Source organism: Engystomops pustulosus, chromosome 4 (genome assembly GCF_040894005.1).
Source record: "Engystomops pustulosus chromosome 4, aEngPut4.maternal, whole genome shotgun sequence".
In the NCBI taxonomy this organism is placed as follows: Eukaryota; Metazoa; Chordata; class Amphibia; order Anura; family Leptodactylidae; genus Engystomops; species Engystomops pustulosus.
In genome coordinates this window covers 75,851,768-75,873,316 of record NC_092414.1, presented here as the reverse complement: position 1 = coordinate 75,873,316, position 21,549 = coordinate 75,851,768, and the positions used below count along the sequence as shown (strand labels likewise).

At 40.6% G+C, this 21,549-nt stretch overlaps 1 protein-coding gene across 5 annotated transcripts in view; it reads right to left on the bottom strand.

Annotated features, from left to right (window-relative positions):
* ANO4 (anoctamin 4) overlaps positions 1-21,549 on the bottom strand; it is a 130,444-nt gene that overhangs the window by 42,135 nt on the left and 66,760 nt on the right. For all 5 annotated transcript variants that reach the window (XM_072146357.1, XM_072146360.1, XM_072146358.1 and 2 more), the window contains 8 exons: positions 16,837-16,892; positions 13,308-13,429; positions 12,435-12,569; positions 11,177-11,273; positions 9,641-9,701; positions 9,414-9,496; positions 6,364-6,504; positions 3,762-3,926 (listed from right to left, as the gene is read on the bottom strand). In XM_072146357.1, coding sequence (XP_072002458.1) covers positions 3,762-3,926; positions 6,364-6,504; positions 9,414-9,496; positions 9,641-9,701; positions 11,177-11,273; positions 12,435-12,569; positions 13,308-13,429; positions 16,837-16,892 — 860 coding nt within the window. The remainder of the gene's footprint in view (positions 1-3,761; positions 3,927-6,363; positions 6,505-9,413; positions 9,497-9,640; positions 9,702-11,176; positions 11,274-12,434; positions 12,570-13,307; positions 13,430-16,836; positions 16,893-21,549) is intronic.

Below are 21,549 nucleotides of genomic sequence, written 5' to 3'. Positions count from 1 at the left end.
TGAAGTCGGAAGCTTTGCGCTCGTCACAAGAGACGGGGGAAGAAGATTCCCTTGTTGATAGCCAAAGCACCCTTAGGTCTGTTTCTCAGCGCATATCGGAGGAGGTGGAGGTGGAGGAGGATGAGGAGGAAGAGGAGGAGAATGTTGGCGAGACACAAGAGGGGACCATTGTTGAGTCCTTCACTGTTCAGCGTGTATGGGCAGAAGAAGAGGAGTTGGAGGAGGAGGAAATGGACAGTCAGGCCAGTGAGGGGAGTGAATTCTTACGCGTTGGTACTCTGGCGCATATGGCAGATTTCATGCTAGGCTGCCTATCCCGTGACCCTCGCGTTCAAAGAATTTATTCCAGCACCGATTACTGGGTGTTCACTCTCCTGGACCCACGGTACAAGCAAAATCTTTCCACTCTCATCCCTGGAGAGGAAAGGAGTGTGAGAATGCATGAATACCAGCAGGCCCTGGTTCACAAGCTCAAACAGTATTTCCCTTCTGACAGCGCTAGCGGCAGAGTGCGTAGTTCTGCGGGACAAGTAGCGAGGGAGAGTAGGCGAGCAGGCAGCTTGTCCAGCACTGGCAAGGGTACGCTTTACAAGGCTTTTGCCAGCTTTATGTCACCCCAGCAAGACAATGTCACCTGTCCCCAGTCTCGGCAGAGTAGGGCTGATCTTTACAGAAAGATGGTGAGGGAGTACGTAGCTGACCATACCATCGTCCTAAATGATCACACAGCTCCCTACAACTACTGGGTTTCAAAGCTGGACATGTGGCACGAACTGGCGCTGTACGCCTTGGAGGTTCTTGCCTGCCCTGCCGCTAGCGTCTTGTCCGAGCGGGTTTTCAGTGCAGCTGGTGGCATCATCACCGATAAGCGTACACGCCTGTCGACTGACAGCGCTGACAGGCTGACGCTTATTAAGATGAATAAAGCATGGATTTCTCATAATTTCCAATCTCCACCAGGTGAAGGAAGCTCAACCTGAATAATTTATCCACTCCTCCTCCTCCTCATTTTCCTCCTTCTCCTCCTCTTTGTACAGTAAAGCAGAGGAAACTGGCTATTTTTTGACAGGGCCCACTGGCTCTAGCTATAGTACTTTATGCATTTAATTTTTCTGGAGGGCCACCTACCCGGTCCTCTGTTTTAAAAAATTTTTGGGAGTGCCACATACAGGCACTCAATCTATTCAATTTTTCTGGAGGGCCACCTACCCGCTCCTCTGTTTTAAACAATTTTTGGGAGTGCCACATACAGGCACTCAATCTATTTCATTTTTCTGGAGGGCCACCTACCCGCTCCTCTGGTTTGAAAACTTTTTTGGACTGCCACATACAGGCACTCAATCTATTTCATTTTTCTGGAGGGCCACCTACCTGCTTCTCTGGTTTGAAAACTTTTTTGGACTGCCACATACAGGCACTATCCAAATTAAATTGTCTCCATAGCAGCCTCCACACGTTGTCTCCATTGCTACCTCCAAACGAGGTGTGTCAGGCAGAAATTTGGGTTGTTTTCATGGATTCCACATCAAAGTTGTTAACTTTGTCGCCACCCTGCTGTGTTATCCACAAAATATACTGGCAAACTTTTATCATTTACCAATATTATTTCAGCGCTTCTTGCGCATCTGTTTACATTCCCCTCACCCGGCATATCCTAAACTTATAAGAACGCTATTACACTTGATCTTATACAAAAGGTTCTTAGAAGTGCTGTTTGGGGAGTAGCCTAGAGACAGGGGCTTGGATTGGCGAAAGCTCACCTGGCAGCGGAGCGCCAGCTCCATGCGCATCATGCGCTTCTTGTGCATCTGTATACATTCCCCTCACCGCCATATCCCAAACTTATAAGAACGCTACTACACTTGATCTTATACAAAAGGTTCTTAGAAGTGCTGTTTGGGGAGTAGCCTAGAGACAGGGGCTTGGATTGGCGAAAGCTCGCCTGGCAGCGGAGCGCCAGCTCCATGCCAAGATCCAACTAACATAGTTTTAACTGCAGCACCTTTAATCTACTACTAGTTCACTGCCTCCATACATGGTCCCCTTATCAAACGAGCTGTGTCAGGCAGAATTTTGGGTTGTTTTCATGGCTTCCATGTTAACTTTGTCGCCACCCTGCTGTGTAATCCACAAAATATACTGGCAAACTTTTATCATGTACCGATATTATTTGAGCGCTTCTTGCTCACCTCCTTTGGTTCTTCTCTGCCACCCATTGGTTTGAAGCCTGAGTCCATTTAGAGTATGTCGCCATGCCACTCTCTAGCCTGCCGCTGCTGCCGCTGCCTCTGCATGCCGTCCCCTATAGTGTCAGGGTCAATTATTGGATGTTTTACATGCTATCTAGCTTCATTCTGTCACTCTGTCATGGCCATGCTGTTGCCCATAATTTTGGCATAATGGTGCGATTATGCAGCCTCAGAGGCATCCATGCATGCTGCCCCTGCTGTTTCCTGTCCATTTCCGTGGTGTTTCCATCCTTTTCTGAGGTTCCCAGGTGTTTGGCCAAGCTTCCCTGTGCAGAGCCTTGGTCCCCTTGAAAAATGCTCGAGTCTCCCATTGACTTCAATGGGGCTCGTTATTCGAGACGAGCACTCGAGCATTGGGAAAAGTTTGTCTCGAATAACGAGTACCCAAGCATTTTAGTGCTCGCTCATCTCTAGTTACAACCAAGGTAGGCAGAAGAGCATCTCTGAATGCACAGTACGTCGAACTTTGAGGCAGATGGGTTACAGCAGCAGAAGACCACACCGGGTGCCACTCCTTTCAGCTAAGAACAGGAAACTGAGGCTACAATTTGCACAAGCTCATCGAAATTGGACAGTAGAAGATTGGAAAAACGTTGCCTGGTCTGATGAGTCTCGATTTCTGCTGCGACATTCGGATGGTAGGGTCAGAATTTGGCGTCAACAACATGAAAGCATGGATCCATCCTGCCTTGTATCAACGGTTCAGGCTGGTGGTGTCATGGTGTGGGGAATATTTTCTTGGCACTCTTTGGGCCCCTTGGTACCAATTGAGCATCGTTGCAAAGCCACAGCCTACCTGAGTATTGTTGCTGACCATGTCCATCCCTTTATGACCACAATGTACCCAACATCTGATGGCTACTTTCAGCAGGATAATGCGCCATGTCATAAAGCTGGAATCATCTCAGAATGGTTTCTTGAACATGACAATGAGTTCACTGTACTCAAATGGCCTCCACAGTCACCAGATCTCAATCCAATAGAGCATCTTTGGGATGTGGTGGAACGGGAGATTCGCATCATGGATGTGCAGCCGACAAATCTGCGGCAACTGTATGATGCCATCATGTCAATATGGACCAAAATCTCTGAGGAATGCTTCCAGCACCTTGTTGAATCTATGCCACAAAGAATTGAGGCAGTTCTGAAAGCAAAAGGGGGTCCAACCCGTTACTAGCATGGTGTACCTAATAAAGTGGCCGGTGAGTGTATATATATATATATACATATAATAAATCCCCATCCCCTAGAAGGAAAAGCAGACAGAAATATCACAATCAATTACACAAAAGTGTAAATCTAGTTTTATTTGCAGCTTACCACGTATTATAACAATCACTTACAAGGCACGCAAAAATAAAACTGAAGTATTATATTATGGAACTGAATTATTATATAACCCCCTCCCCTCAAAAAACAATAATTGCCTCTCCTCTAATAGCACAGCTGTACCTTTTAGCAAATGCTTATATATCATCTGCAAATATTGAGTATGAGAACATCTCATCTTACCACATTCAGAAGCATTATGATACAGAAATTGATGCACACCGCAGTCCCTGTGGTAGCAACCTGAGAATTATTCCTGATTAAGGCCCATTTAAAGGCAGCAAATGTACTGACAGTCACAACACGATATATAACAATGCCGAAAACAGCAGCAATTACCACACATATCTAAAGAGGGAAAAAGACAAGACCGTTTCAGAAATAGAATTATATTATCAATGCAGGCAATGTTAAACATGCACACTGTATAGGTATATAGTACTATACTATGACACTGTGACTATGATACCCGGTGGTGGAACAACCTCCTTCCTCTCCTGACACATCTCTTTTAGGAAACACTTGTATTCTTTTGTAATGGCATTCTTTGGGCATTTTGTTGTGCTGTTCAGATAATCCTCCTAGGTTAAGAACATGGACTCAGACTTACACTGCCGGGAGTGGAAGATAACAGGAATGTTAAAGTGGTTTTTCAAGTTCATGATACTAAAAACCTATCACTGGATCAGATTGAAATAACAATGGAGAACAGAGGAAGAATTCCATCTCCATTCTCGTATTGGCTGGTTCAGCGAACTGCATCTAAGTTTCTATTCACTTGAATAACACAACTCAGCTACTACGTTGAGAAAAAGACTGGACGTCCATCATCCTTCTATTATGTTATTGTGAAACCAGTGCTGATCCGCGAGGTTCCTAAGTGTTGGACATCTTTGATTTCCAGGAGGAGTAACGTGTGTGCAGGGGGAGGCTGGCGACAGAACATGAAGATACAGACACAGTGGGACACATATATTGACCATTTATCACCAACTTGTTCCCAAAATACAATGTTTTGTACTACACACATATGGATACATATGTGCCATACACACACATGTAAAAGTGTAGTGAAAAGGGCATGGCTTGACAAGAATTTAAACTCAATACTTGAGGAAAAAATAGCAATTGTGCAACCCGCAAAACTAGATGTAAAAATACCATGTGCATATAAGAAATGAATTCATATTGTTGAATGTTTTCCCAGTTGGTTGGGGTAAGCATAACTAAAAACTTCTGCTACACTTGATTTCATTAATGGGGGGCTCTGCTGTGGACATTTCATTAATGGGGGAGCTATGCTGTGGAAATTTCATTAATGGGGCGAGCTAAGCTGTGGATATTTCATTAAAGGGGGAAGTTCTGCTGTGAATATCTCATTAGTGTTGGGAGCTCTGCTGTGGATATTTCATTGATGACGTACGGCTGCTGGTCATTTTATTAGTGAGGGGAGGCTGCTGGACATTTTATTAGTATAAGGAGGCAGTTGCTGGATATTTAATTAGTGAGGAGAGGCTGCTGCTGGACGTTTCATTAGAAAAAGGGAGGCTGCTGCTGGACATTGTATTACTGAGGGGAGGCTGCTGGACATTTTACTAGTATAGGGAGACTGCTTTTGGACATTCCATTAGTGAGGGGAGGCTGCTGGACATTTTATTAGTGAGGAGAGGCTGCTGATGCAAAGTTCATTGATGAGGGGAGGCTGTTGAGCAGTGGATGCATTTCCCGCCATAGGCTTATACGCGAGTCAATAACTTTTCCCAATTTTTTTTGTAGTAAAATTAGGTGCTTTGGCTTATATGTACAGTATGAATATTTTTTTTCCTCTTAGTGAAAAGGCCAAAGACAAGAGGACATTATGTATGTGTGGGATACTATAGAAAAAGGAGTATTATAATGTCCCCTTTTCTGTAGCACGCTTCTTATATACACAGACAACAGTAAAAGGAGCACAATCAGGAGGGGGCTACAGAAAAGGAAGCAGCTAAAGGGAAGGGGCATTTTAGACTGGGGGCTGATGGAAATGGCACATTATATGGGTTGGGGTAAGATATGGGGTATATGAGATGGGGTATTTACAGGGCAACCATTTTATTTCCCTGGGACCACGGTAAAGTGGTGATCCGACCCAGTCCGACCCAAATACAAAAAAGTTTAGGGCCACTGCTATAGGGCACAAGAGATCCAACTATGGAACACCTGATTCATTGGGGCCTGACTAATGGTCCAACAATAGTGTCTTAAGTTGCATGGTTTTGTGTCTATTTTTTCTATTTTGACTTCTGATACATGGATTTATTAGTCTCCTGCATTTATTGCTAATCTCGGATAAAGCCTTGAAGGTCAATATTTTATAACAATAATACATAGTAATAAAAATTATACAATTGTAAGTTACTAACCACTTGCATCCACATCTTTTACTGTAACTCATGCGCAATATATTATCATTGGGAAACCCTACATTTAGCATTTCAATTATACTGATGCCAGAATTTGGAGAGGCGTCCCCAGGGATAAACTCAGAGGATGTAGTTGCACCTGAGGCCAGGATTCTTAAGGGGCCCGTGAAATGTCTATTCCTTTTATGAAAAGGCCAATACAATAAATTATGTATTAGGGTTTGCCTGCTATAGTTTTTTGACTGGGGGCTAGTAACTGTAAGTTACAGAGGGTCATTGAATCCAAAAGATTTACTAACATGACTTTTACAACGTCTTATTCAAAGAATCATGGAAAAGTACTATAAAACAACTCCCATAATTATGTGAAAGAGATAACAAACCATAAAAAATATTCCAGAAGCAGACACTATAAGTCTGCTGCATTTATCTGTAAAGGCTTGATAAGGCTCTGGCTTTCCTGATATTGGGTTTAACCGTTCTTTTTTTGAGTATTTGGCTTCAAACTGAGGACGTATTTCTTCCTAAATTAAAGAGAATAATTATAAATTAGTATTGCTTTAAGAAAATGATGTTACATAAAATGCAGTACACTATAATCCACATGGTACTGTTATATCACAAAAGGGGCCTACTGCTATATTGCCACTATACTATGGTAAAACGAAAAGTGACTTTTCGTATGTGATTCTCTCCCTTGAAAGGGGATTGTCCGAGATTCTAATAAAATCTTGAGGTTGGATGGGAGTGGCTATACGAAAAAATAAACCTTTTCTCGTGCTCCAGGTGTCCCACGTCCACATCTCTCGGTACCTTGCTTCTGTTTGTTTACAGTGCCTGAGTGTTGGCACAGGGGACAGATGGAGTGCCAGGCAGCCGGAAGTTGTCGGAGCCGAGATAAGTAGAGGTTTATTTTTTTGTGTAGCCACTCCCCAGCCCACCTTAAGATTTTTTTAGAATCTTGGACAGCCCCTTTAAGGGACTTTAAGCACTGCTGAGTCTATATGTTATGTTTATTTTACTCTTCAGTCACACACACCACTCCACTTTACATTTTACACTGTCGGAGAGGACCTTCATGCTCTAGATATGTACAGAATGCAGATATGTATTTACCCAAAATGTCCTAGAGATGGTAGATCCTAGTGCTGTGGCAGTAATTCAAAAGCTTATATGTGGCTTTATTATAATGGTATGAAACTTTCATCCAAATCCTATCCACATGGTGCTGACAAATTTAACCCAAGATACAAAAATCTTGGTGCATTTAAAATACAGAGTTACGCCATATTCACCATATTCAGGCCAAGCTTGCGGCTGTATATATTCGCCCCAATAGACGGCAATAGGCACACAGCGGTGGTGTGGTACAGCACCGTACATGTTCATGTTCTATCTTTTTCCATGTGTATGTCTGTGCGCCGCTATCTCCTATACGGAGAGGAGGGTGAGCGGCGCTCTCCCTTCCTCCTTTGCCGCTCACCTACTTGTACTCGCCCGGCTACAGCCGGGTGAGCAATTGTTAAACTACGGTCGTCTGAATGCGGCCTTATCAACTCTGATGCAGAAATCCATATTAGAAAATGCATAGGTATGTCATCCAAATTATAGGTCAGTAGCAGAAGAACTTACTGTAAAGCATAACAAAATATTTGTCAATATTTTTAAATAAATGATAAACTGAAAACTTCTCAGTATACTTTATTAAAGAAAACATTTTGTCCTATTCTCCACTGTGAGATAAAGAATGCTGGTAAATTTAAAGTGCAACTCCAATATATTTTTCCACAAATCAATAGCTCTTGGGATGTAGAGCAACTATCTAAAAAGCTGTCTAGTAAGCTGTGTCTCCTGCTGCTCAGAAGTCTCCTACACATTTAGGTACAATGTCTCCCCTGTTTCCTATCAATCCCTCCTTCTTAGTCTGTGATTCTACAGAATCTTATCAGCTTCTCTCTGCAATACCTGGGAAGGATTTATCACTGCATCTATGCCAGTTTTCTAGCTTAGAAGCAGTGAAAGAATCGCAAATTCTTGTGCAGGGCAAGAATTTGCAATTTAAATAGTGGGGAACGGCAGCTAGCGAAGTATGTGAGCACAGAGAGTCCCCAACCCATGCCTTTCGTTCACAGGTTTTTACGCATAACTACACCCAGTCAGACCAAGCATTGTTTTGCCGCTATGATATGATAAATCTCTTCCTCTATCTCTAAACCACCTCCTGTTTCACTGCCAGTTTCTACTTCTTATTACATGCTACATGCTACTCCATGTGCTGATAATTGCCAGGCTAGTCACCAGATAGATCTTATATCCACACTATGCAGTGATCAGTGGATTTAAGAATCTCAAAGGATTTACTGCTAAAGTACTTATTGAGAAAACACATAAAATCATGGTAAATGTGGCCGGCCTAAACTTGACTTCTCTTCAGAGCAGATACAAGAAGAGTTTACTGCTGCTATGAAATATTTGAAAGAAAAAGGTGAGCAGTACAATATGGGTATCATTCTGTTTGTTTTAAAAGGGGGGAAATTATAACATCAGAGTAACACTTTAACTCTGTACAGATTGTCCCTAGATATTCTTACCTTCTCAGAGAAATAGAACATCAATGGAAATATTCTGTAGATTCTCTAGAACTTCAATGTTTGGGATTGACAGGTGTTCCAGTGTTTAATCGCTGTAACAATGGATCTGTGATGTATCTCTGTAAGTCTTTGAGTTACATCCAGTTACCACATTGGAGAGGGGGAGGGGGTAATAAAGTTGGAGCTGTTCTCTGCTAAGGGGCTGGAGAAACAAACAAACTACAGATGTTATGGAGCCGCTCCTCTGTGGAGTGGCCGGAGGAGGGGTGGAAATTAAGCTCTTCATAAAACACACATTTCCAAGGAAGAGGGGAGGTTAGGGATCATATTTATTCACTCCCTCACTCGCTCGTAGGTTGGGCCTCAGAGGCGGACAGTAGGTGAAACCCATGCGGGAGAGGGGTTGTTGTGTGTGGACTTGCAGCGTGGAAGGGCCTAGGATCCGATGCTGCAGCCAGATCCTGGTACCACAGAACAAAGGATTACTTGGGACTAGCACCGAAAGAAGGTTTAATCTAGGACTCACATCATCAAAGGATTACTTGAATTCAGCCTTGGCATTAGATTACCTGTTGATAACCCGGAAGTGGTTAATTTTGTGTTGTAAAACCCCTTAGTCTCCAATTCCTGTCTGCTACTTATCCCATCATAATCACCAATTCTCAATCCTTCCTCTGTATTGAAAAAACTGTTATTGGCAGGACAAGCCTTTTGAGTCAAATTGGCCTTAGAGACATTTATTACAACATGACCCAAGAGTAGTAGCAAAACCTATCCTATATAATCAATTACTTTGTGTACCCTAATGTATTGAACTAGCAGATCATCTGTGTTGCTCTTACCTCTTCTTCTTCCCAGTCTATTAAATCCCAGTCATAGGCAATCACAGCTCGTCTTCGTTTCCAAAACTCTAAGAAAACGGTAGCTAAAAATATTTAAAACAATGTTATACAATGTTTAACTTCTGAATTGAATGTTACATGGATATTTTCTGAATATTTGCTATTGAGAATGTAAGATTGTAGGGATGTCTAGGGGTCTTGGGGGTTCCTTTAGTGAACTTGCTTACCCCACACTGCCATGAAAACTGCAAAAAATACAGTTGCTCCATTGTCAAAGAGATGAGTAACCTGAAACACAAAAATATCAGTTTTGCTATAAAATAGTAAAGTAAAGTAAATAGTTAAGTTCTCATACAGATAAGTGGCAAACTAATCATTCACTGTCATGGCTACATCTATGTAGTGTAGAAGGACTATTGCATTACTTATATATAAACTATATTTCTGTTGCGCCACAAGAAAGTAACTTTGTGTTGTCATTAATCAAATGTGAACTTATCCTAAGAAAGACAGAAATAAGCATTGTAAGACTGTTCACATCTGCATTGGAGAGTCTGTTAGCAGATTATATTAGTACTACACAAAATAGCACTGACTCTGCATTATTTTGCCTGGTAAGATGCTGAGATCCATGACAGAAACCTGACAAGGTCATTAGTGTCCATCATCTGTTTAATACAGCACTTAGCTGGGACATTTATGGCACATTCGCAGGACTTGCCATACATGTCTGATAAGTGCTATTCCCACCTCTGGGACCTGCCTCCATTTAAAGAAAGGGTCAAACATTCAGGGCATGTATTGTGGATATGCCATAACGTTCAGGGAATTCCCTTTTAAGTCATCTATTCTGGTTTGCTCTATATCATTGCAACAATGAAATTCATCAATGGATATGTGAACAAAGCCCAAGATTTGGAAAGGGTGGCTCTATGAACACAGCAATTAAAATGTATGCGGCTTTGGAGAAGATAGTAATAAATAGTACATTTATTGTACTAAGGTCTCTCTACACTAATTTGGTTATACTGTTTCACACATATAAAGTGTTATTTACCACATAAAGTGACTTAGTAAAATTCCAGCAACTCTTTCTGATTTTAATATGTAAAGACTTGCAATTTCTTTTAATTATGTGGTTTTGGTGAGGATGATATTTTGATGATGTATCAGTTTTCTGTAGACTTAAAGGAAATATGTCAGCAGACAAAGCAAAACTGCAGACAGTACTAGCAGCCCTGGAATACTGAGTAATATTTCCTTAATAAAAATGAATTGTGGTGAGATCTCTTCACTGGGCACACAGCACAGCCCCTTCTCCCTGCTATGAGTTACTGCTGTAGCAGGCTACTGGTCAAATGCTGCAGCATTAACTCAGAGGAAAAGGACTGTTCAGTATAGAGATTTCCTTCACCAGGACAACACAGGGCTTCACATTTAGCTACAATCCTAGAATATAAATGCAGTTTTCACTACTTGTAAGTGGTAGCAAGAAGTAGCAAGTCTCAACATGCTCATAAGCTAGTCCTGCTTCCTAGCAGAATCTGCAATATTACATGGTAATGAATCCCTTGATTTCCTTTAAGATACTTTTATGAAATAATATTGTAATTTTACAAATTGCTAATATATATTTTTTTGATGTTTTATAATTTTTTACATTATTGTATGGTTCTATTTAGTGAATATCTTACCTCCCTAGAACCATCCATTGATTTAGTCTACATAAAAAACTATTGACCTCCCACAGGGTATTGCATTACCTTGGCATAGACACAGCTGTCTGATAACCTCATATAGGGGCAGTATTTATCACACAGTGGACACATGGTTACATTTGTGGCTTGGCAGATTTCTTTGCTGTAAAACAAAAAGAATGAAATACATTTCTTCCTTTGGATTGAAATAATTACGGCCTTAGGTTTCTCTGTATGTTGGTATATGAGGTTCCACTACACAGCACTGTCACAGTGATCCCAGCAGCATAAAGTCACAGAAGATGATTGATGTATAATGATTGTCCTACTTCTTCTCTTCATTCTGCATGAAGAATAGTGACAAGAAAGGAGCACCCTACGATCCTGCAATGCTCTGAATCTGATATGGGAGTAAGGACAGAATACGGCAGAGCATGACTAACCATCTTGGAAACCAAGCAGAACAAAGTGTACCTTACAATTGTGTCATTCATGTAATTATGGCTACAGTTATAGCTTCTTTTGTCCGTATGCAGATAGAATATATAATCACTACTAAGTTGAAAGATTGTACTTTATTTTAATGACAAGCAAATTGCACAAGACTGCTCCATTATCCCTAGATGACCCTAAATGACTACAGGAACTTCAAGTGAAAGTTATTAAATATCTATCACCCTGAGAGATTTAGGCCTGTGATGCCAAGTAAATAGAGCGTTCACATGTAAGCTCAGGGCACAAGACTGAAGTATAAACCACTCTATAGAAATAACTCTTGCACTTATGGTAAAGAACCACTGTCCAGTGTCCTGTCAATATGCTGCAACATGTCATATTGAACGTTTAGTCCAATCTATGGGTAGATCATCTATAATGCAGCAACTTAGAATATTTTGCACAGTTTTCAATTTGTAGGCAGCAGCATGTTATAGAGCAGGGAGAGCAGATTGTACATGGTATCCCATCTGTGGGCAGTAGCATATTATAAAGCAGGTGGAGCTGAGCAGGTTGTATCTGTGAGCAGTAGCATGTTACAGAGCAGTAATTAAGAAGATTATACACAGTGTTCAATTCCTAGGCGGCAGTATGTTATAGAGCAGGAGGAGCTGAGTAGATTGTACATAGAGTCCCATCTGTGTGCAGTAGCATGTAGCATAGAGAAAGAAAGGTTTTCCACTATAGTCTCTGATGGTTTTAGAAAATAGAACTATAGAAAACTGGCAGAGGAAACATAATACATTTACCCCATTATCCTTTATTCTATATATACTGTATGGGGGTAGAGGCAATATCTTAAGTTTTTACTCAAAAAGAAAGGGATTACCTGACTTGGCAGCTGTCCAATGTAAACATTCCATATAGGAACACAAATAGTCCAATGATCGCTGCTGGGAATAACATTCCAGTATACCAACCCAACCATGCAAAATACAGACCAATCTTCTCCCCAAAATACCTCCTGTGCAAAAAAACAGAATAGAGAAGTAAGGATAAAATAGTTATAAATTAGGTTTTTCCAATTATATATACAGTATATATATGGGTTTTATTATAAGATTTTAGACACATTTAAAAAGACAATATTAAAGGGTTAAATCAAACATAAAGCCATAGAAAACCAATCTTATCTTATATTTAATAATAAATAATTACAGCGCACAACCAATTACAGATCAAGAGAGGAGAAAACACCCAACACATGTGTCCCAAAGTCCTTGCCCCGATGTATGCGAATCTACCCTGGACGAAGCCGTTGTAGTTATGTTCAGTGGTCGTGCAAGCATAGAAGTCGTGACTGGCGTGATCACTGCAGGAGCCGGTCACTGACATATTGCTAATAGATTACAATTTGAATGCATTGGTGTACTCAGTATAGCACTTTTTTAATTAAATCAATTCAAAAAATGGCCACAAAAAGCTTAGCCAAGGTGAAACAATGTCAATGGATCAATGAAGATGGTGGTTGATATTATGCTAAGTTTCCAGTATTAAACAGCTGGGTTCTACAATTTTCCTCTTAGATTGCTTATGTTTGTCTCAGTACTTCTACATTCTGGCATTTATTCTTTGTCTATTCCCTAGACATAACAGCTTCAAACAAAAGTGACAGAATAGCTTGTATTATATCATCTCGATGAATGTCCAAAGTGTATAAAACCTGTTATAAACTCCAGCTGCCAATGAGTGAGACATTTACCGTATGAGATCCAGAGGCTGATATTTGTACCATACCCCCCAGGAAGCCCAGCACTCAAAAAGAAGATGTCTGTGATTTTCTGCTCCATGGGTCTTTATTGAGTTTTTGCTTCTGTAACCTCCCTTAAATACAAATGAGACAAAAAGTCACCTATTACAATATAGCCATAGTGTTGGCTTTACACAATATCCATCTTTGAACTGCATCTAGTACATTATGAACATTTTATTGAAAAGTGGGCCAGATGTATCACTTATTTTTACGCCTTTTCATATTGTCGCACTGTTTTTGCGCCTGTTTTGCAACCAAACACCAAAACAGCTGCACAGCCAAAACACCATGTTTTTACCATTCATCCTGCCAAACCAGATGTTTTGCTGTGCCTAATAATCATTCATCATTAGCAACTTGTTCATTTAGGCGCAATTTAAGCGTAAAAACACTCCAACCAGAAGGTGGCGTAGACGGAGAAGCAACACTGAGTAGCTTATCCCCAGCAGAAGAGCTCAGCAGACACTACAAACACTACCTGCAGCCTCCGTTTACAGTTCAAAAGCAGCAGCTCAAAGCTGGATAGAGGAGAAGTGAGTGTGAGCTGTAGACAGGACAGAGAAGTGTCCCTGTGTAGAAGGATAGAAGAGAGGTTTGTAAGATTTTTGCAGATAGTACAGAGATGTGTCCCTGTGTAGCAGGATGTCCTCACTAGTGTCTAAGGATGAATACTGGCCAGAATTACAGGGGAGCAGCAGAAATCAGCACTGGAGGATCCCCTCCAGGAGAAGCCACTGTATGCAGCTTGTCACACACCTGGGCTCTGCTGTGAGTGTTATTCTCATGCTAGGGTGTCGGAGAGAAGCAGAGAGGAGCCTGTAGGACAGTGGTGGCGAACCTATGGTACTTGTGCCAGAGATGGCACTCAGAGGCATCTCTGTGGGCACAGGCTATCTCCCAGGCACAGAGTTTGCCAGACATGGAATCTTCCTGCAGTCTCAGGCAGTCCAAATAGTGCCCTGCTATTTTAGTGACCCATCCTGTGCTGCTTGGTCCTGTCTGAAGAGGGAAAATGTGTGGACAGGGTCGGATTGAGGCTCAAAGATTCTAGTAGCAATAAGTTTGTTACTACCTTAATTGCCTGTTGGCACTTTGGGAAAAGCTAGTGGTTTTTGGGTCTCCTTTGGGCACTCGATCTCTAAAGGGTTCGCCATCACTGCTGTAGGAGGATCAAATGTAAGTGCCTAAATCTAACATTGCATCTATATTGCGCCTAAAGTAAAGTGATTAATAAGATGCAGGAACTCAACTCATCACAGATGGTTGTAGCTTGTGATAATTCTGGTAAAACAATGTGCCAGAATTAAGACGCTACAACTACACTTAAGCGCAGAACAGTGATACAACTGGGCCATTGTGTGCAATTATACTAGTAATTATATATATTGACAGTATGTTGATATTTTGTTACGCTTATAATATTATTTTTTACTTAAAAATGTTATTATTTGTCTGCCCCTGTGGTGCTCCATAAACAAATGATAATAGGGCAATGTGTTGTCATCAAGGGCATAGTGCTGTCACAGGGAGCAATGTGATGTCATGTCAATGGTTTTATTATAAAGTGTTAGACACTGGAATCACCAAAGGATTATCTGGTACATGGACAAGTCTGACACTTCTCATAGACCATAAGTCGGGACCAAGACAAGGTTTGGTGTCTTAGGCAGACTACATGCTCCACAGAACCATTGGGCAAAAAAATGTTATGTGTTTGTAATTCATGGTTCTCTAACCATCAGTAGAATAAAATGTCGAAGATTCCTTCATTTTAACTATGTATAACTGTTGCTGTGTTTCTGGAACATAAAACACAGTTTTAGAAGAGCCAGCCACATATAGAAGTGTCCGCAGGGCGAATTCTCTCCAGCTCCTGCATGATCAGCCCAGAATATTAATAAGTCTCTCATTACCTACAAGAAGCACCAGATCTGTGAATCTTCCCACTGTAAAACTTTGTAGAATCCACGGACAGAATTTCTTTAATATGAATGTCATGGGTAGTCTTTGTAAGTAGTAACTAACCTCCCCAGGATCCAGTCTTTGCTATGTCCCAACTACAGGTAACAAAGTAGCTGGCAAAGAGGGGATCCTCTATATGGACAACACAGGTTAAGTGCTAGAATTCTTTATGTGGATGGAAGGAGCTGAGTGATGTATACGCTATATTAACCCCTTCCCGCCATTTTCATTTTTCACTCCCCAAAATCTACAACTTTTTTTATTTTTCCATGTAAGGAGCTGTATGAGGGCTTGTTTTCTGTGTAGCAAATTGCACTTCATAGTGAAGGCATTTAATATTCCATGCCATGTACTGAGAAGCAGGAAAAATATATCAAAAGCAATGAAATTTTTGAGTAAATATAAAAATGAGATGTACAGCTAAAACCAGTAGTTTATATGCATTATATAAAAAGACACATATGCATGTTTTTTTCTGACATCTGACATGAATATATCCTTCCCATTTTAAGTCAATTAGGATTACCAAAATTATTTATATTTGTCAAATGCCAGAATAATGAGAGAGACAGAATTTTAAGGCATTTTCATTACTTTCTGCAAAGTCAAAGGTTGACATATATTTCATTAGTATTTGGTACCATTGTCCTTAAACTGTATAACTTGGGTCAAACACAGGACACGTCTACAAAAAAGGTCTTTATTCCTATGTGCATTTGCAAACATTAATCAGGCTTTTCTATGAAGTAAGTACTTATTTCTGGCATTCTGGCCTTTCAGGCCATGTCGATGCAGTACTTTTTTCACTGTGTATAAGAACATACTCTTCCCACCTTAAGCCAGAATCTTCACAAGGTCTTTTACTTTTTGGTTTGATATGTACATTCCGGACCAAAGCACATTCATCTCTGGGACAAAGAACCCATCTCCTTCCTGAGCGGTATGATGGCTGGACATTCCCATCATTTCTATGCTTGTGTATAATTGTTTGTGCAGATGAACAAGACACCTAAGGATGAACCAGATTTTTGCAAGTCCAAATTCTCTTCCTGATATTTTGACTGATTTTTTACCCATAATGTAACTCAAAGAAGCAGTGTCTTTCAGATGTGCCTTCGAAATTCACAGGTGTGTTTCTAATTAACCCAGATGCTGTCAATAAATCTAACAGAACCTTCCAAAGACATTACATAATCATATGGGCTGTCCCAAATGGTTTAATGCATAGTAATTTTAGTGTATGTAAACTCTTGAAACTCTTGTAAACTCCTAAAAATGCCTTTAAAAGATTCACTCTCTCATTATTCTGACATTTGGCAAATATACATAATTTTGGTAATCCTAATTGACCTAAAACAGGAAAGGTTTAGTCTGATTTAATGTCAGATAGTGAGAAAAACCTGTATATGTGTCTTTGGTTTCAGCTGTATCTTTATACAGCTTAACTTATAAATGTTCATCACTAAATGACTTTATATTATAAAAAATCTGTAAAAACAAGAGTCAAAGATTATACCTCATGTAAAGGGAATGCTGCTTCATAAGTGCAGTTTGAAAGCAAGCGATTCAGTCCTGGGGGAACAAAAAGTGTTTTTAGTATAGAATGCAATGATGTCATTCCCCATCTGACGTTTAGTGAGACAGCAGATGACATATTACTTGTTTTAAAGGGAACTTGTCAGCAGAAATTGACCTAATAAACCACTATCAGTATCAAGCAGCTGAACACCTTGAGAATATGTCATTTCATCACCTGGCGTAGTGGCATGATCCAGAAAATCAACTTTGAAATTAGATGTGAAATGGTTGTATAAAGTCAAGGAGGCAGAGAGTTTAACTCTGAAGTCTAGCTCTCCTTGCCTCAGAATGCCCCCTTTACTGTATTGATGGTCCTGCATCCAGAGACATTACTAAGCAGATCTCCTGTAGTCAATGCATGATATCAATCACAGCGTAGAAGGCATTCTGAGGTGACTAAACTCTACGCCTCTGTGACTTTATGCTACCATTTTACATCTCACTTCAAAAATGATTTTCTCGATGATGCCACCACACTGGACCAATTAAAAAACAATGATTTCAAAGGCTTTAAGCTGCCTTACAATAAAATGGTATTGGTTTATTAGGCCAATTATTTATGACAGGTTCTCTTTAAGCCTTTCAGTTTGTAATATGTCCCTATGTTCTTTTCTTGTCATGCATTGATCAGTTTTTGTTACATTTTTTTAAAATTAAGGGAAATATTTTTTAAGCTATTTTCAAAATACAAATGCGACAAGAAAGGCCATACATGAACATATCTTTAGACAGTGGTATCCAAGCATATGATCCGCAGAGCTCATTCAACACCAACAACAGGACCACATGCTTTGACTTAGAGTTAGCTGCACAAACCGTTGCTATCTCATAGCTCCATTGCCTTCTATTTGGCACGTTCCCAGTGTGTTGTGTGCACTGTAAGGCACTGTGCATCACCGCGCAGGGAACGTGATTACTTTATGCTTCACAAAAGATTGGGCAGGTCATATTCCTGCCTGTATTTTCTATGGGGCACTTTCTATGGCTGGGGGAGTGTTTTTAAAGGGAACCTGTCACCAGGGACCTCATTTTCCCCAAATACAGATTGTAAGAGCCCATGACACCTGCAGTGCAAAAATGCCTCTCTGCCTTTTCTAAGCATTTGCATTACAATATAATTGTGTGTTATAACTTACTCCTGACAAAATCCTGGGGTAGTCACCGGGGCTGAGCTTTGGTTTGGATACATTTCAAAAAACAACATATGACTTGTCTGAGCTGCATGTTGCCTCCATCTTTGTGCTCCTGTACAGCTTGTCCCTCCCCAACAGATGTCATCTCACCAGGCTGTGACCTGTGAGAAGGAGCAGGAGGTGTAGCTGTGCAGGAGCACAAAGGTGGGGGCCAAGCTCTGAGGAGTGAGTAATACAGACAAGGCACATGTTGTTTTTTGAAATGCATCCAAACCAAAGCCCAGTCCCTGTGACTACCCCAGGATTTTGTCATGATGCACGAGTAAGTTATAGCACACAATTATATTGTAATGCAAATGCTTAGAAAAGGGAAAAAGGCAGATTTGCACTGCAGGTGTAATAAGCTTCTGCAACCTGTCTTTAGTGAAAATGAGGTCCCTGGTGAAAGGTTCCCTTTAACTATGTTGCCAGGGGGGATTCCGGTAATAAGTCTAGATCGGTCCTGCATGAGGGTGCAAAGTGGATTTAGTAATTGATACTCCTTTATCAGAAATTGAAAAAAATAGTTTCTGTAATGTAAGGCACACTCCCGGGTGTAAACCACCTTAATGATACTATGTAGATATAAGGACAGGGGAAAACAAAAGGATAAAGATAGAGAGTGGGTTTATATTAAAACATAGCTTTTATTGATATAAAATAAGATCGAGTATAGATTCTCCAAAAATCAATGGGATTTTTGGTGGAATCTATACTCCATCTTATTTTATATAAATAAAAGCTATGTTTTAATATAAACCCACTCTCTATCTTTATCCTTTTCTTTTTGCCTGTCCTTATATCTACATATTGCTTTATAAAGTATGAATCAGACTATAGATTTCCTTTAAGTCCAATATGTAATGGAACCATAAAGCATGTTTCACAGTTTTCCACAGCACAGCCTCAGCTTCTGTATGTGATTTGCCAGTTCATTTCCACATGATATATTCTGAAGGGCTGTCTAGTGGGTCATAATTTCTTTATCTAAGTGCAGATTGCCACGATCTGTTTAGTCAGATGGAAATGCTTATTGATTGTCCTGACTACAAGTCACGCTGCATCAACAGTACATTAACTATCCCAACACCTTTATTATCATTATGAAATCAAGATGCATGAAAGAATCAGACTATAAAAATTACTTGTGCGGTGTAAAAGGACAAATTAAACATTTGCTGAGATGAAGAAATCATGCGACTAGAAATGTCACCTCTCTTAAGGAAAAGTGAGAACCCAGGTAAGGTCACTGCAAACGTTCATCAGCATCCACTAGCCATGTATACAAATGTCTGCTGGCATTTTCTGTATTAGTCCTCGCTAATGTTAGTAGAATATACACTCACCGGCCACTTTATTAGGTACACCTGTCCAACTGCTCATTAACACTTAATTTCTAATCAGCCAATCACATGGCGGCAACTCAGTGCATTTAGGCATGTAGACATGGTCAAGACAATCTCCTGCAGTTCAAACCGAGCATCAGTATGGGGAAGAAAGGTGATTTGAGTGCCTTTGAACGTGGCACGGTTGTTGGTGCCAGAAGGGCTGGTCTGAGTATTTCAGAAACTGCTATCTACTGGGATTTTCACGCACAACCATCTCTAGGGTTTACAGAGAATGGTCCGAAAAAAAAAATATCCAGTGAGCGGCTGTTCTGTGGGCGGAAATGCCTTGTTGATGCCAGAGGTCAGAGGAGAATGGGCAGACTGGTTCGAGCTGATAGAAAGGCAACAGTGACTCAAATCGCCACCCGTTACAACCAAGGTAGGCAGAAGAGCATCTCTGAACGCACAGTACATCGAACTTTGAGGCAGATGGGCTACAGCTGCAGAAGACCACACCGGGTGCCACTCCTTTCAGCTAAGAACAGGAAACTGAGACTACAATTTGCACAAGCTCATCGAAATTGGACAGTAGAAGATTGGAAAAACGTTGCCTGGTCTGATGAGTCACGATTTCTGCTGCGACATCCTGCCTTGTATCAACGGTTCAGGCTGGTGGTGGTGGTGTCATGGTGTGGGGAATATTTTCTTGGCACTCTCTGGGCCCCTTAGTACCAATTGAGCATCGTTGCATCGCCACAGCCTACCTGAGTATTGTTGCTGACCATGTCCATCCCTTTATCACCACAATGTACCCAACATCTGATGGCTACTTTCAGCAGGATAATGCGCCATGTCATAAAGCTGGAATCATCTCAGACTGGTTTCTTTAACATGACAATGAGGTCACTGTACTCAAATGGCCTCCACAGTCACCAGATCTCAATCCAATAGAGCATCTTTGGGATGTGATGGAACGGGAGATTCGCATCATGGATGTGCAGCCGACAAATCTGCGGCAACTGTGTGATGCCATCATGTCAATATGGACCAAAATCTCTGAGGAATGCTTCCAGCACCTTGTTGAATCTATGCCACGAAGAATTGAGGCAGTTCTGAAGGCAAAAGGGGGTCCAACCCGTTACTAGCATGGTGTACCTAATAAAGTGGCCGGTGAGTGTATAATGCTGATTCAGATAATCTGCTCTGCTTGGTATTGCAGATCAGCCCAATTCACCTGTGACAAACAAAGTTGAAGTCACAGACCTGTTAAGTGGAAGCAACACTTATCAAAAATTTGAGACTACATGGAAAGCATCAGTTAGTTTCTTCTTTCTTATGGTCAACTATTTCACATAAAATACAGACCAACAGCAAGAACAGATTAAAATTTATTTTAGTAAATTTCCGTTTTTTTTAATTCATTTCTCTATTATGATTTATTTAGAATTTAACTTCTCGTGACACCAACTTAACCCTAAAATTGGTGTCAAAGTGAGCAATAAAGAGAACATAGTCATTAAAGTGTATAGAAAAAAAGGGTATAACCCTGCTGGAAATATATTATTTGTTCCCTTAGTAACCAACCACACTGTATGTGCTATAAACAGTATTTCCCAGACAAAGCTATATTATAATTTAATAGACAGCAGGAAGCAGGTGGCAATGAACCTACTGGACCCCTGATGCAACTGTTAAGGTTGCACCAATGATATGTCAGTCCATGGACTTATCTCTATGGCCTTTGGGTTTTCTTGTAGTATGTGACCTTACCTGACATGTCTGTTTTAGTAGGATCCCCATGTGAACTCTCAATTCTGAAGCACCATTATAAATGTACAATTTGCCATGCTATTACTGTTAACTTAAGGTTGATTCTCTATATACCCTGACACATTCCAATCAGCATTAACATAGCTGGACTGCGTAGGGACAAATCCCTTTGACGCAGCTGTGAAATGGTCAAAACAAAATTAGAAGAAAATATCCTTCCACATAATTACTTCATTGGTTATAAAAGTGCACAATAAACTAGACAGGTCCTCTTTAAGTCAGGAAAAAAATGACATTATTTAGAAATTCATTAAAGTTTCAAGGGCCATCTATGATTTGTTGGTTCAATATATAGCCATATATTTACACTGTATACTGGCA